The sequence below is a fragment of the Fistularia commersonii genome, chromosome 28 (assembly GCF_037954325.1).
Source record: "Fistularia commersonii isolate RoL2024-O1a breed Wild chromosome 28, RoL_Fcom_v1.0, whole genome shotgun sequence".
NCBI lineage: Eukaryota > Metazoa > Chordata > Actinopteri > Syngnathiformes > Fistulariidae > Fistularia > Fistularia commersonii.
The window spans coordinates 3,513,182-3,525,793 of NC_141311.1; the positions used below are offsets into that span (position 1 = coordinate 3,513,182).

The window sequence follows — 12,612 nt, forward strand, 5'->3', positions numbered from 1 at the left end:
ATTTGGAATTTAAGTACATAGGGAATTACATATGATACAATATGACAGGCCGGTCTGTTGGGAGAAGGGTAAGGTGGAGCTGGTGACAAACCAAATAGTTTAATATTATTATACTTTGTACCACATTGATTTTCACAATGAAATAAACTCACATTCATGACAACTCTAAATTCTGATATATACACACATATTAGGACTCTTTTAGGATACATTAAAAAAAAAAAAAAACAAGCAAACATACAGATGGACAGACAAACAAAATGAGAACCCTGATCTGAGATCTGCGCTTGCACAGGCACTGATGATACAATCTGCTCTGAGCCTGGGGTGCAGCTATGAGAGGGATTCACTGGACAAATGCCATCGTGGAGTTGCTGCTCCAGACTTCAGCATCACGCGAGTGGTGAGTAATTGCACCGCTCAATTTTTACAGACACAATTTTCTAAACACCGATAAAATACTTTGTTTAATGTCAGAGCTGATCTATGTACGTGTGTATTATATAGTAGATAAAACAACTTCATTTTTATTCTTGTTTTTCTTTAATCCACATATCTCCATATTTGTTTTTGAAATATTTATCTTTATATTTAAATTTAATGTTAGAATAGCACTGAAAAGCCTATAGGGAATGTGTGATATATGGTATTAAATGCTGGAACAGCTCTTTCCATTTGAATTGCTCAACGCTCACTTCATGGTTTACCGGTGATTAAACTGTGTATCCAAACACTTAAAACCACGTTTCGAGCTGTTGTAAAGTACAAAAGCCCCTTCATTGTCGGCGCATAAGTCATGTTTTGGTGGAAAGAGAAGCGGCCACATAAAACTGTCAAAGTTGGGCACCATTCAAAATGCAGGTTTTATGACTATGCGTCCTGTTATCGCTCAAAATAGCTCAAGTATATATTTGGATGTAGCCAAGCCTGAGGCAAAGCCCGGCGGTACAACTGCGTTCAAAGCGTCCGGCACCGGATCCCCACGCAGAGGCCCCCCGAAGCTCAAGCAGAGGAACGTCCATCGGTCCAAGAGCACACCTCCCAAAGAGGGCTGATTGAGAAGGCGCCCGCTCCTGAGTCACCTGTCCACAATGGAAAATCTCACATTATTTTTTACGACCACTTTCGTATGTGTTTCCCAGCTTCGGAGAGGACGTTCCAGTAATGGAGGGGCTCTGGATTGGTGAGAGATTTCGTGGCGTCGCTACAAAAACACAGCCATCCAAGCAAACCTGGTTTACATCGCGGTGATTTGCGCCTTGGAGGCCTGCAGTCATATAGAGCTGGACGAGCTGGCTCAGTACGCCATCATCTGAGCCGCTGTGATCATTCTTGCACCTGCTGCCTGTCGAGATTAAACTCTTGTGGTATTTGTTTCGAATTGCGAAGCATGAAATTAAATGTCTGCATGCAATTTTCTCTGTCTTTTTTTTTTTTTTTGAAAAAGCAGCCATTATTCAAGCCGGTATCATACATGCAGTGTTTAATTAAAACGCTGAATAACGCTTGGGGTATTTGAAATTGATCTGCACTGTCGTTTCTGTTTCTCTCCCCTTGCAAATGATGAAGCAAAAACAGCGTGCTGTAAAACCTCACCGCGGCATTTGATTACAGTTCCCGAAATGATTTATTTGTCCCTTTACAAGAAAACACATTCAAGATGAAACTCTCTCCAACAAGCTTCATATTACCCAGACTTTTACACTATCATTGCGCTTTGTTTGCCATAGTTACCGGTAGTTTTTAATTTACTTTGCATGAGGCAGTATTGGAGGTGAGATTAATATGAGATCTGTTGCCTTTTATATGAGTATACCCGGCCCCGATGGTCCATTTTCTCAGGCAATGGGTGCGACGTGCTGACATCATGCATGAATTTTCCTGTTTATAGTGCAGCTGAAGCACAAACTGCATCTAAAATGTCGAGTGGGATTCCTTAAAATTATTTTCATCATGCCTGGAAGGAGAAGTTTTCACCACGAGAGACAAAATCGGTGGAGGACCACAAAGCTGTCAGCGTTTAATAAATATCAGCGCGCCATTCCATTCCTCACCAAACGCTGTGAAATCTTTGCCACTCGATCCTCTCCAGAATTCGTGAAGTGACGAACAGAGTCAGTATTTGGACGGCGACTACGACGACGACAATCGTCCCTATCAGGCCCTCGTGTTGTTCCACCCACCGGGAGATTCCCCCCAAGCACCCGCCCAAGAAGATCACGCTCTGGGCGGTGAATTCATCCAGAACCTGGGCCTTGAGACCGCACTGGGAGTTCCACACCGTCCCGTTCTCCAGAGGGTCTACGCAGCAGGTAGGAGGGACGCCACACGCCAGCACCCCCGGAGCAGAGCAGTTGTAATATCTAAAGGAAGGAAAAATGGACTGAGTGTCAAATGAACATTATTTCTATCCTTTGTGCATTTTCATGGCATGAAGAATCTCCAAGTCACACTCCACTCACATGTTGATCTCCCAGTCGCGATAGTTATCCGCCCCGCAGCATTGCAGATTCGTCTGAATCTCATCGGTGATGAACCTCAGGTCCAGGTCGTCCTGGTAGCGTACCATAGCTGCTAACATCCCGGACCGCATGACGCCAACGATCTGGTCTTGAAGGCTATATGCCACGATGGCGACCAGTATCTGGGTTGTGATGAGCACCAGCACCACTCCGGAGAAGAGCTTCAGTAGCCAAGAATTCTCTCTCAAGGTTCCGACGCAGCCCGACAGGCAGAGCAGCGTCAGCACGAAGCCCAGAGTCACCAGTAGCAGCATGGGGTCGGTGCCGATGCTGCCGATCTTCTCCTTGGCAAACGACTCCTTGCTGATGAGGCCCCACATCCCGACGCCGAGAACCACCAGGCCCAGAACGGTGAAGATCAGATTGGTGAGGAGCAGGAAGTACTTCAGGAAATAGTCCCACAGAGAGTATCTGTATTGCGGTTGAATCCCGACGGGGCCTTTGTGCTCGCCGGTCTCCTGAGGAGTCCCTGCCGCGTCCTCCACCCCGGAGGAGCCTGCCTTCAGATAGAAAACAACTAAATACCAAAACAACTGTTGTGCCCTTTGGTTTAGTCAATCATGACCCCTTACCTTTGGTATGAGTGGACTGGACTCATTCGGCGTGTTGTCCCGTCTCGACCAGGGCAAAGCAACGCTTTTCATTGATAAAAACCTCCTCATATCGTCCACCCCTGGGAGACAAGCCTCCCCGTGTTTTCGGCCGGCCGGAGTGAAGGAATCTCAAGCGGAACATCGGGGAGGCGGGGGTTCTTTACAGTAGTAGGGAAGCATGTGAGCGCAAGTACAGGAACCACGCAGCGTTCAGCCTCCGGCCGCAAAGGGGTCGGATTTTTCTATCATGTGAGAGTCACAGTGAGGGGATTAGACAGTTATGGGAGTGTGTGGGAGACGAGGGGTAGAACATGAGACTGGTGCAAGGTGAGGTTTTCAAATCCGTGCTGTTATGAAATAGATTGATCGGTTTAAGAGAGGAAAAGTGTGAGCCTAGAAAAAAAAAAGGCAACCGTGTTGCTTGATTTGTAAAATTACATATTTATAATAATTAAAAAAATATATTGATCAATATTGTCTTTTTTTTTAGAGGAAATCATGCTGGAAAATTCTATAAAAATGTAGTCCATATAAAAATACATACAGAATATAAAAGTACAGTGCATATCAATCAATGACATGACTTTATTCATAAAGTAAATAATATACAAATAATATACTACTTATTATAAACTGGTAAAAATAATATTTCTCGGGTTTTAATATGTAAAATAATTGACATAAATTGATTTTCTATTGTAACCCTTGGTGCGCAGTTAGTGATGATAGTTAGCTACATAGCTAGCTGGCTAGGTAGCTCGCTAGCTAAGTAGATAGATAGATAGATAGATAGATAGATAGATAGATAGATAGATAGATAGATAGATAGATAGATAGATAGATAGATAGATAGATAGCAGAAACCTTGGTCAGATGCTAGTTCAATGCAGGCGGCCTTTTGTTTTTGTTTTCGGGTTTGGGAACCAGATGTTTCCGCGGGCTGCACTGGCAGGAAATCTTTGCCCAGCTCTTATTTTGTAATTTCTGCTGTTTCTTTTTCATAATTTGTTCTGACCCCATCTTGGACTGGCTTAGAAAAAAAAAAAAAAAGGATGAATCACTCCTCCACGTGGCCAATCCTCACGCGCGGATATTTCAACGATAGGATCATTATGAAGTAGTTACATCTCGCTGTGCGTCAGTCAAAAGGCCGTATGTGATAGAGATTGAGTAAAAACAAAAGAATATCTCACTCTCTGGCTTTGCACGTCTCCTGCAGTCATTCTTTCCTCTGGCTTTGCTGGAAAAGCCACAGGAAGCTGGAACTCAGTCAGGCCACCGCTGGATTGATTGTTGCTGAACTCTAGACGGGGTTTAATCATAAATGGTTATTTTTCATATGTTGGGCAGGAAAACTAATGGTTTGTCACATCTTTTAATTTATAACACAAGTAACTCAATAAGATGATTCATGGTTTGGCATTGATGTGATTTCACCTGTCTAACAGAACAAAATCAATATTTTAATTCATGCTATGCATTTAAGTCATTGATGGAATTGCATTGAAGCACACTATTATTTATATCGATGAATTAAATGCAGGGGTGTCAAACTCATTTTCACTAAGGGCCACATCAGCATAATGGAAGGGCCATATGGAATGTAAAATCAATGTAACTACTCCTTAATAATAAATAACTGAGTTTATTACTCATTCAAATCCAAAATGTTACATATGCATTCCCTTGTCAAAGAGTTAGAAAAGATAAATGCACTGCCCAGTCAGGGATGGGTCCTGGATTGAAGATTCGACTTAATAAATTTCGAGTTTTGAAAAAATCCGCACACCAAGAAAGATTATTTATTTTACATAGAACATAAAATACGTTTTGTCATGTGTATGAGCAAAAAAATAGGCTCTTCTTTAGATGCTTATCGGACACATATCTCCCTATTTTGGTGTGCAGATTTTATCAAAACTCTACATATGCATTCCTAATGTAGTTAATAGTCAATGCACTAGTTTGACTTATTTATTTTAAGACAATCAGACCTTTTAAGATGTTCTCGAGGGCCACATGAAATGACATGGCGGGCCACATTTGGTCCGCCGGCCTTGAGTTTGACACACTCTATGTGAATGGATGAAAATGAATTGATGAACACATTATTAGTTTGCAGCGTCAAATCTCTGATACATTTGAATAAACTGCCTTTTTGAAATGCGCCCACCACCGGCACCATCATTTTATACGTGTTGTGAAGCCAACGAGCAACGTCAGTGTGACATTTGAGTAGATCTCACTTATTATCAGGATAAAGGTTCGGTAGGTTGTTATAAAACACCCTGAGGGAAGATGACAAGAAAAACAACGTGGATGTGCAAAATCTTCAAGGTGCATTTTCACCTCCATTATCTTAAAATGATGCTTTCAACTGCACAAAATACACACATACACCTTCAGCTAGTGGCTGTCATTCCTAAGCAAAATGTAAATTCCTGTTTCCATCCGACACAAGCGTGCACACACATGTGCACACGCACTTTCTGATGGAGAGGTTTTACACGATTGCCCTGATCCACTTGGACAAGTTGCTGTCAAAACAGATTCGTTTCCATCATTTGTTTGACCAAAAAAAACAAACAAAAAAAAAATATATATATTTCCTCCTCAGAAATCTCCACAAGAGAATTCCACAAGCGTTTTTTTTTAACAGGATCCGGCTGTTTCAGGGTTGCGTTGCCAGGTCTGAAGATGTATTGCGTGGGGGAAACATCATCTCCAGATTACTTACAACATGCGGGGGATGTTTCCTGCGTCTCAAGGTTGAGGGATGGCGCAGGTGGCAAAGATCCTGACCGAGTCCGGTTCCTTCTCAGCGGTGTAATTCATCAAAAGTGTGCAATTTGGCTGCTCTCCCAGCCTTGGAAAAGAAACTTCATATTGAAAAGTGTCCGTCTTTGGCAAAGCCAGCGTGGTATTACGGTATTAGGGAGACATTGAACATTTAAATAGAAATAACTGCTACTGGGCCTCATCAGATGTCCACCAGCTCATTAATCAGAGAATCTTGCAATAAATCTGAATATCAACACCAGCAGGGCCTTTATGTTGGTCTATCATCCAAACTCAATTTCAAGCTCAATGAACTAATACAATAAATCGTACAGGCAGAAAGGACGCCCTCCCCTTGAGGGACTGTATTTTTCCTCACAATGGCTATTTCAATTTATCCTCTGTGGTCCCACTTGAAAATTAGACACACGCACAAAAATGATCTTCGAGCGATGATAAACAAGTTAAACTTTTCTTCTTCAATATTCAGCTTTGTGTGTGTGTGTGTGTGTGTGTGTGAGTGTCTCAACCCTTCACTGGTTTCCGCGGGCCGGATCCGCTATTGCCCAGATGTTGAGCAGATTGTGTTACAGTGGGGAATAAGAATGCTCAGCTGGATCCGTGTCGCTACATCAAACACCTCCTCTGGATGGGATCCTGGAGGGAGCGCGGCATTCCTACATAAGCAGCACAGCAGCAAGAATAACATGACAGGATCAAATGGAACAGAGATAGGGGATTATCATTATCCCATTCAGGGGCGTTTGGATCAATTATCATCGCAGCGGATGAACCGGGAGTGCAAGGTGGGAGGAACGACTTCGGCGTCTGGTCCACGTCTTCCACGCTTTATGCGGAGATTTGCCTCGGTCTGAAGGGGCCGCCCTGCAGCTGTGGAGTGGGTGGGCACAGGTGGCGGGAACGGCATCCAGGATTCACAGAAGCCCTTAAAAGGGAGCCCTGCCCTTGTGTTCTCTCCCTTGTCACCGTTGATGGATTGTCCTACGGAGTGGAGCCGCCGTTACCTGAAGTGATCCTTTTCCGAATCCAGCTTGACGGTAAAGTGAATCTCGATTTTACTGTTATGTTGAAGCAAATCAATGAAGGTCGGGTTATAATTATGTCTGCCGTGCCACGGTATATGTTTGCCTCTTAGTCCACTTCAGAAAATGACAATTATGATGCTATTGATAAGGTTAAAAATGTGTTCAAGTCAATAAAACCGAGCAATATTAATTGGCATTTGCACAAAAACATACCGACACTGAAATCTAATATTATTCATTTAGTAGCAAGTGCAAGGATAATTGAAACTGTCACTGCAGGCTCACTCGAGATTTCCACATCTCATACGACTGCATCTTTTAAAAGTGCAGAACATGATGATGAAAGTCGTCCTGGTCTTTCTCTGTGCGATCTCCACGTGCAGAGGTGACAAGAGGAGGAAGGACGTGTCCGCTCGGCCCCCACAAGGTCAGTTCGCCCTCCGTCGACGAATGCATTCACGTCGCAGTTTTCAAAACCTGCACGTCTCACTCGGGATGGATGTGGGTCCGCAATAAAATCCTTCTGGATTGCATTTAGGAGAGCAAAGCGACGCCAAGACCTGCTCCAACCTGACTCTGGTTTTGGACAACTGGAAGTTTGCTATTCTAACACAAGTCAAAGACCTGCTGATCAAGGATCATGCCTCTGTCCTCCCTGAGTACAGCAGGTAAATTGGGGACGGGGTTGTCATTATGGAAAACCGCGCATTGTCGAGTCAGAGGGAGGTGAAATGCCTGAATAAAACAAAGAAAAGCAGTGACATCAGTGAACATTTTATTATTCCCCGCTCTCAGTCAAAGTCGGGGATTGCGTAACTTTATTTCGTTTTTTTTTTTTTTTTTTTTTTTTTTATGAACGACCACCGGTGCCGGTCGTGCCAGGACTGACCTCACGACGGAGGAAGCGCCAAACGTAAAGGCGGCTGGGAAAAGTTGGAGTAGCGTTAGCTTTTGGCGCGCGTTGAACCCGAAGTAACAGGTTCACGTCAGCAGCGGGTCGTTTTTTTCTAACCGGCAAAATTGTTATGGTTATGATTTCTATTTGGGGACTTTTACGTCACCTCTGTTCTCCCGATGTTTCCTGTGGACTGTTTTTGCTTAACAGCGGAGCTTTGCCCGAGGGTTTATTCGGCTTTTCCCTCGGTAGTGATTTCATCGACAAAACAACAGCGCCGACGTTCCTCGACCGGTCGGCGAAACATCCGAAGCACGTGTTGATTTTGTTCTCTCTGGTGTTCGTTTTCTTTTTTTTTTTTTCTCGCACGTGCAGGATCCAGCCCCTGTCTGACGCCCTGGCGGATCTCTATAAACGGTTTAACACTTTGAAGGACGAGCTGGGGAGTCTCAATGCAAAGCTGGACAAAGTGGAGGGGTTCGTGGACGACCTCGGCGAGGGGAGGCTCGCCGCGCCGCCGAGGCCTCGCCAGTGGCTCCCCGACGGTTTCGCGCTGAGGTCTCGGCTCCTCCGCGCGCAGAAACGTGCCCCCGAAAGCCAGTTTGTCAGAAGACCGATTCCAATCAGAATAAGGAGACGAGGACAGCAGACACCTTAGTTACATTTACTTTTTCGGATGTATGAATGCTGGTGCATTTTTTGTTTTTTTTTTTAAAACCGCAGCGACATTTTCATATATTTATCAATTGCTTCCTGTTTATTATGTTGGTTTATATTACGTCGCGTGAATTTGCCTGCAATTATTACACTGTTTGAACGCTATGGAAGACGTTGCACTAACAATTTTTTTTTTTTTTTTTTTTTTTAATTTGCATGAAGTCACTGTAAGCCACATGATGGCAGCATTTATCAAATGTTTCAAATACTTTCCAGCTACAGTACAAGGAGCCCGGAAGAGATAAATTAACATGATTACAGAGTCCCACAAGGACATAACAAACTAAAGAAAAAAAAAGACACACACACACACACATTCATTAATGGCACTGTGTCTTAATCCAAAAATCCCTCAAGGGAGCTGGTTTACTGTGTGCGCTCGACCGAAGGCCCTTCCACCAAGCCTTACTTTGCCTAAGCCTGTTTCTTGTTTTTAATGGTGGTGTAGTTCAACACCTCTCAATATGGTAGGGATTTATTTGAGTGACTGGTAAAGTTAGCGTAGAGATGAAACCCAGATTGTTCTGAACGACCTAGACCTTTTGGTCCGGCATCCTGCGGTTGATGTTTAACCTTCCTCTGCTATGACAGCAACATATTGCAATGAGTAAGCTAAAAATAAGCTACATTAGTAGAATTAATATGACTGGCACTTTTTATATCGTGCAACTACATGATTTTGTATTGTGCTACATTGAATTGCAGTCCATTTGTTGTGTTTTATATGTTGCTCCTTGCACTGTGTTCACTATCGTTTGTGTTTTTACAGTGTATTATTAAACAAAAATGAAAAGCTGCGACGAGATTTCCGTAATCCTTATCGTCAGAGGTAACATGTAAAAAAAGAGGGGAGACGATAAATAAAAAGCATCTGAAAGGGGACCGGGGGGACACATACAACTATTCCCTCTCTGGGCCTGTCAGGGTCTCCAATGGTGACCTTTTTGGACATCGGGAGGAACCCGGAGAACCCTGAGGAACTCATGCAGATGCGAGGAGAACATCGAGACTCCACACAGAAAGAATCTGGAATCTACTTGCCCTGATACGGAAGTGCTGACCACTGCACCACAACGTCACCCCTCCATCGCAAAAATGTTATGTTTTTCTCTTTTGCAAAGAAAATAGGGACAACGATGCAAGAACATAAGCGCAGAGACAACCCCTCTTCTGCAGATATGTCCAATATAATGGGAGTGTCTTCACTTTGCATTCTCAATGACAACATGGTAACATGAGAAAAAAAAAACAACAACTAGAAAATGTCGATGAATCCTTCCTGACAGAATATCTCGTCCTGGAGAAACTGCACGGTCCGGCTTGGCACCGTCGCTGCCTCCACATCTGGCAACGGATTCGGAGAAACGCATGACCGAGAAGTGACCGGCTGCAAGACCGATGGGAAAGAAATGAGAAGAACATCTTGACGCCGGGAGACGGCGATACGAATGCAGACGGACCCCCGGCGTGGTTTTCGGCGCGTGCTGAAAATATCCCTTCCCTCACAAGCCTAGAGGAGAGCAGGAGTTGCCGCAGGAAAAGAGCAGAGACTCGGGCTGGTGGTGATAAGAGGAGGCTCGGAGGAGGAGCTGGGAACGAACGGCGCGGCCTCTGTGGAGCTTCACGTTACACAACCAACGTTCAGATAATCTCACATTAAACGTCATTGATCTTCATTTGGAAGAACTGATAGACAGAGGTGTGGATTTTGAAGACAGGCATACAATTTGCATCATACTCCATTTCATTTTTGTTAATTAATGTCATTAAAATGGAAGATCTGCTTAGTTTAAGATAAGATAAGATAAGATAAGATAAGATAAGATAAGATAAGATAAGACTTTATTGATCTCCATAGGGGAAATTCTTTTGTCTTTTGTTGTGCAATGCAACAGTGACAATGTCAATAAACATGAGTATAATTATAAATAAAAGAGACAATTAAAAGGTATTAAAAGACATCCACAAAAAAAAACAGACAGCTTATTTAATATATAAAAAAAGCAAATGGAATGATAACATGTCAAATTTACTAAAATATTGAGCACAAATTTGAATAAAACAGTTACTATAGTAAAATAGTAAAATGCTAAATACTAATTCACTAAAATATTGACTAAAATTATTTTAATATTTAATAGCTATGAATAATTCATCTATCAATTCATATAGCTATTCATCCATACATTCAGTTGTTATGCTCTTATAAGCAGCTGTTGTCTGCTGCTAGTTTTCCATTGTTTTCACAGGAGTATTCATATATATTTTATTAATTTTATGTATTTTTCCAATAATTTGTACTGTCTACTGTACCGTCCACTTTCTGGTGTGGGAATTTGAATTTCCCCATTTTTGTGACCATTAAAGGTGCATTCTATTCACTTCTATTCTTTTCGAGTCTATTTTAATGTAATAATTCCTTGAAAATATGGGATTTTGCAAAACATATCCCATAAAACAGCATTTGATCAATAAAACATTTTAAGAATGGTCTCAGCTTATTTGGTGCTTCGATGCGTCTTGGACAAACATGCAAAAGGTTAATTGGAAACCCTAAATTTGCCCGGACATGTGAACCCAGGGTGAACCCCGCTTCTCGCCCAATGACAGCTGGGTTAGCCGTGACCCCGCGTTCAGGATAAGCGGTATAGATAATGAATGAGGAATGTTTTATTTATGTGTTTTTGCATGATTATCTAGATCACATAAGGAAGGCAGCGCTTTGTGTGTTGCTTTACAAAATATATGATATCACACATATCTGTACGCCATTTCCAAAAGGTTTCACGGCTGCAGGGTGTGCTTTCCAAAATTTTGCAACATCATTAATCAAGCTATCATTATTGTTGATCAGTTTCGTCTGCTCGCGGTTGTTAAGAGCTACAGGAAACATAAAGTTAATTATTTTCTCCTCACTGAAGTTGAAAGGGGCTCTTTGGCGCTTTTAGTTGACAGACCAAATAATGACTAGATGTGAAAGCAACTGAACGGCGAGAAAGATTTTGAGATCTGTTTATCTGATCTTCCTCTTTTTTTTGGGGGGGAAAAACAAAGGACAAAGAAAACACACTCCGGCTCGGCAGAGAAGGTAGAGTGCTGCCAAAATCAGCCGTATATCAGGGTTTAGTGTCCAAGGGAGCATGAAAATACGCATCCAAACTGATTCACAGAACATTTGGCCCTCTTCACTTTTTATCCACATTATCTGGAAATTCCAAAAAGCCGAAAATGAAGAACTTTGAAAACGCCGCTTTGCTTTGCATCAGTGACTATGAATGTGGCAACTTGCATGGAGGAATTTCCATTCGCTCATTATTGTGCCAGTGGAATGCCGGTGTTTTTAGACCTTTAGGCTTGTGGATGTGGCTTTATCTTCATGAATACACACATGAATAACTCTGTCTGGTGCTGCTCCCTGGTGATATTCCAGCAGAACAACAACACCGTTTCTAGATAAATAAAATAAACACAACTCCTAATTAATTAATTCACCCATTCATTATCTATAATCATTCATTATCTTATCCTGCACTGAGGGTAGCGGGTGGGCCAGAGGCTATCTGAGCTAACCTATAGGGCGAGAGTTCTTCCTGAAAAGTTCCTCCTGGACCGGTCGCCAGCCGATCGTTCACTCATTCAGTCAGACGTCATGCACGGATATGTAACAAAATATATATGTGTGTGAATGAAAGGAACCCGGGTGAAACGGTGAGGCAACAGGAAGTGGAGATCAAGAAGTTGGAGGATTTCAGGTATTTGGGGTCAACAGTCCGGAGAAACGGAGAGTGTGGAAACGAGGTGAAGAAACGGGTTCAAGCATGTTGGAATCGGTGGAGAAAAGTGTCAGGGGTGCTATGGGATAGAAGACTATCAGCTAGAATGAAAGGAAATGTGGACAGTGATGCTGTATGGACGAGAAAATGTGACACTGACAGAAAGACAGGAGGCAAAGAGATGAAGATGATGAAGTTCTCTTTGGGAGTGACCAGGATGGATACGATCAGGAATGAGTCCATCAGAGGGACATCGCATGTTAGATGTTTTGGGGAGAAGGTCAGAGA

General features: G+C 42.8%; 2 protein-coding genes across 3 annotated transcripts; one reads left to right on the forward strand and one right to left on the reverse strand.

The window, feature by feature from the left end:
- Nucleotides 1-1,277: 1,277 nt before the first annotated feature.
- Nucleotides 1,278-5,926, reverse strand: tspan10 (tetraspanin 10). 2 transcript variants are annotated; one of them, XM_086175909.1, is made up of 5 exons: nucleotides 5,853-5,926; nucleotides 4,309-4,418; nucleotides 3,095-3,357; nucleotides 2,463-3,022; nucleotides 1,278-2,363 (listed from the first exon to the last, which is right to left on the reverse strand). In XM_086175909.1, exons 3-5 carry the CDS (start codon nucleotides 3,182-3,184, stop codon nucleotides 2,051-2,053), a joined length of 963 nt encoding a protein of 320 aa, XP_086032035.1. In that variant the 5' UTR covers nucleotides 3,185-3,357; nucleotides 4,309-4,418; nucleotides 5,853-5,926; the 3' UTR covers nucleotides 1,278-2,050. The 2 variants fall into 2 exon arrangements, with proteins under 2 accessions (XP_086032035.1, XP_086032036.1); XM_086175910.1 differs by lacking the exons at nucleotides 4,309-4,418; nucleotides 5,853-5,926 and having other exon boundaries at nucleotides 2,463-3,018; nucleotides 3,095-3,125.
- A 955-nt stretch (nucleotides 5,927-6,881) lies between these two features.
- LOC147217209 (uncharacterized) lies at nucleotides 6,882-9,342 on the forward strand. Its single transcript, XM_086176059.1, has 4 exons — nucleotides 6,882-6,951; nucleotides 7,270-7,366; nucleotides 7,478-7,607; nucleotides 8,210-9,342. Exons 2-4 carry the CDS (start codon nucleotides 7,273-7,275, stop codon nucleotides 8,490-8,492), a joined length of 507 nt encoding a protein of 168 aa, XP_086032185.1. The 5' UTR covers nucleotides 6,882-6,951; nucleotides 7,270-7,272; the 3' UTR covers nucleotides 8,493-9,342.
- Nucleotides 9,343-12,612: the final 3,270 nt, after the last annotated feature.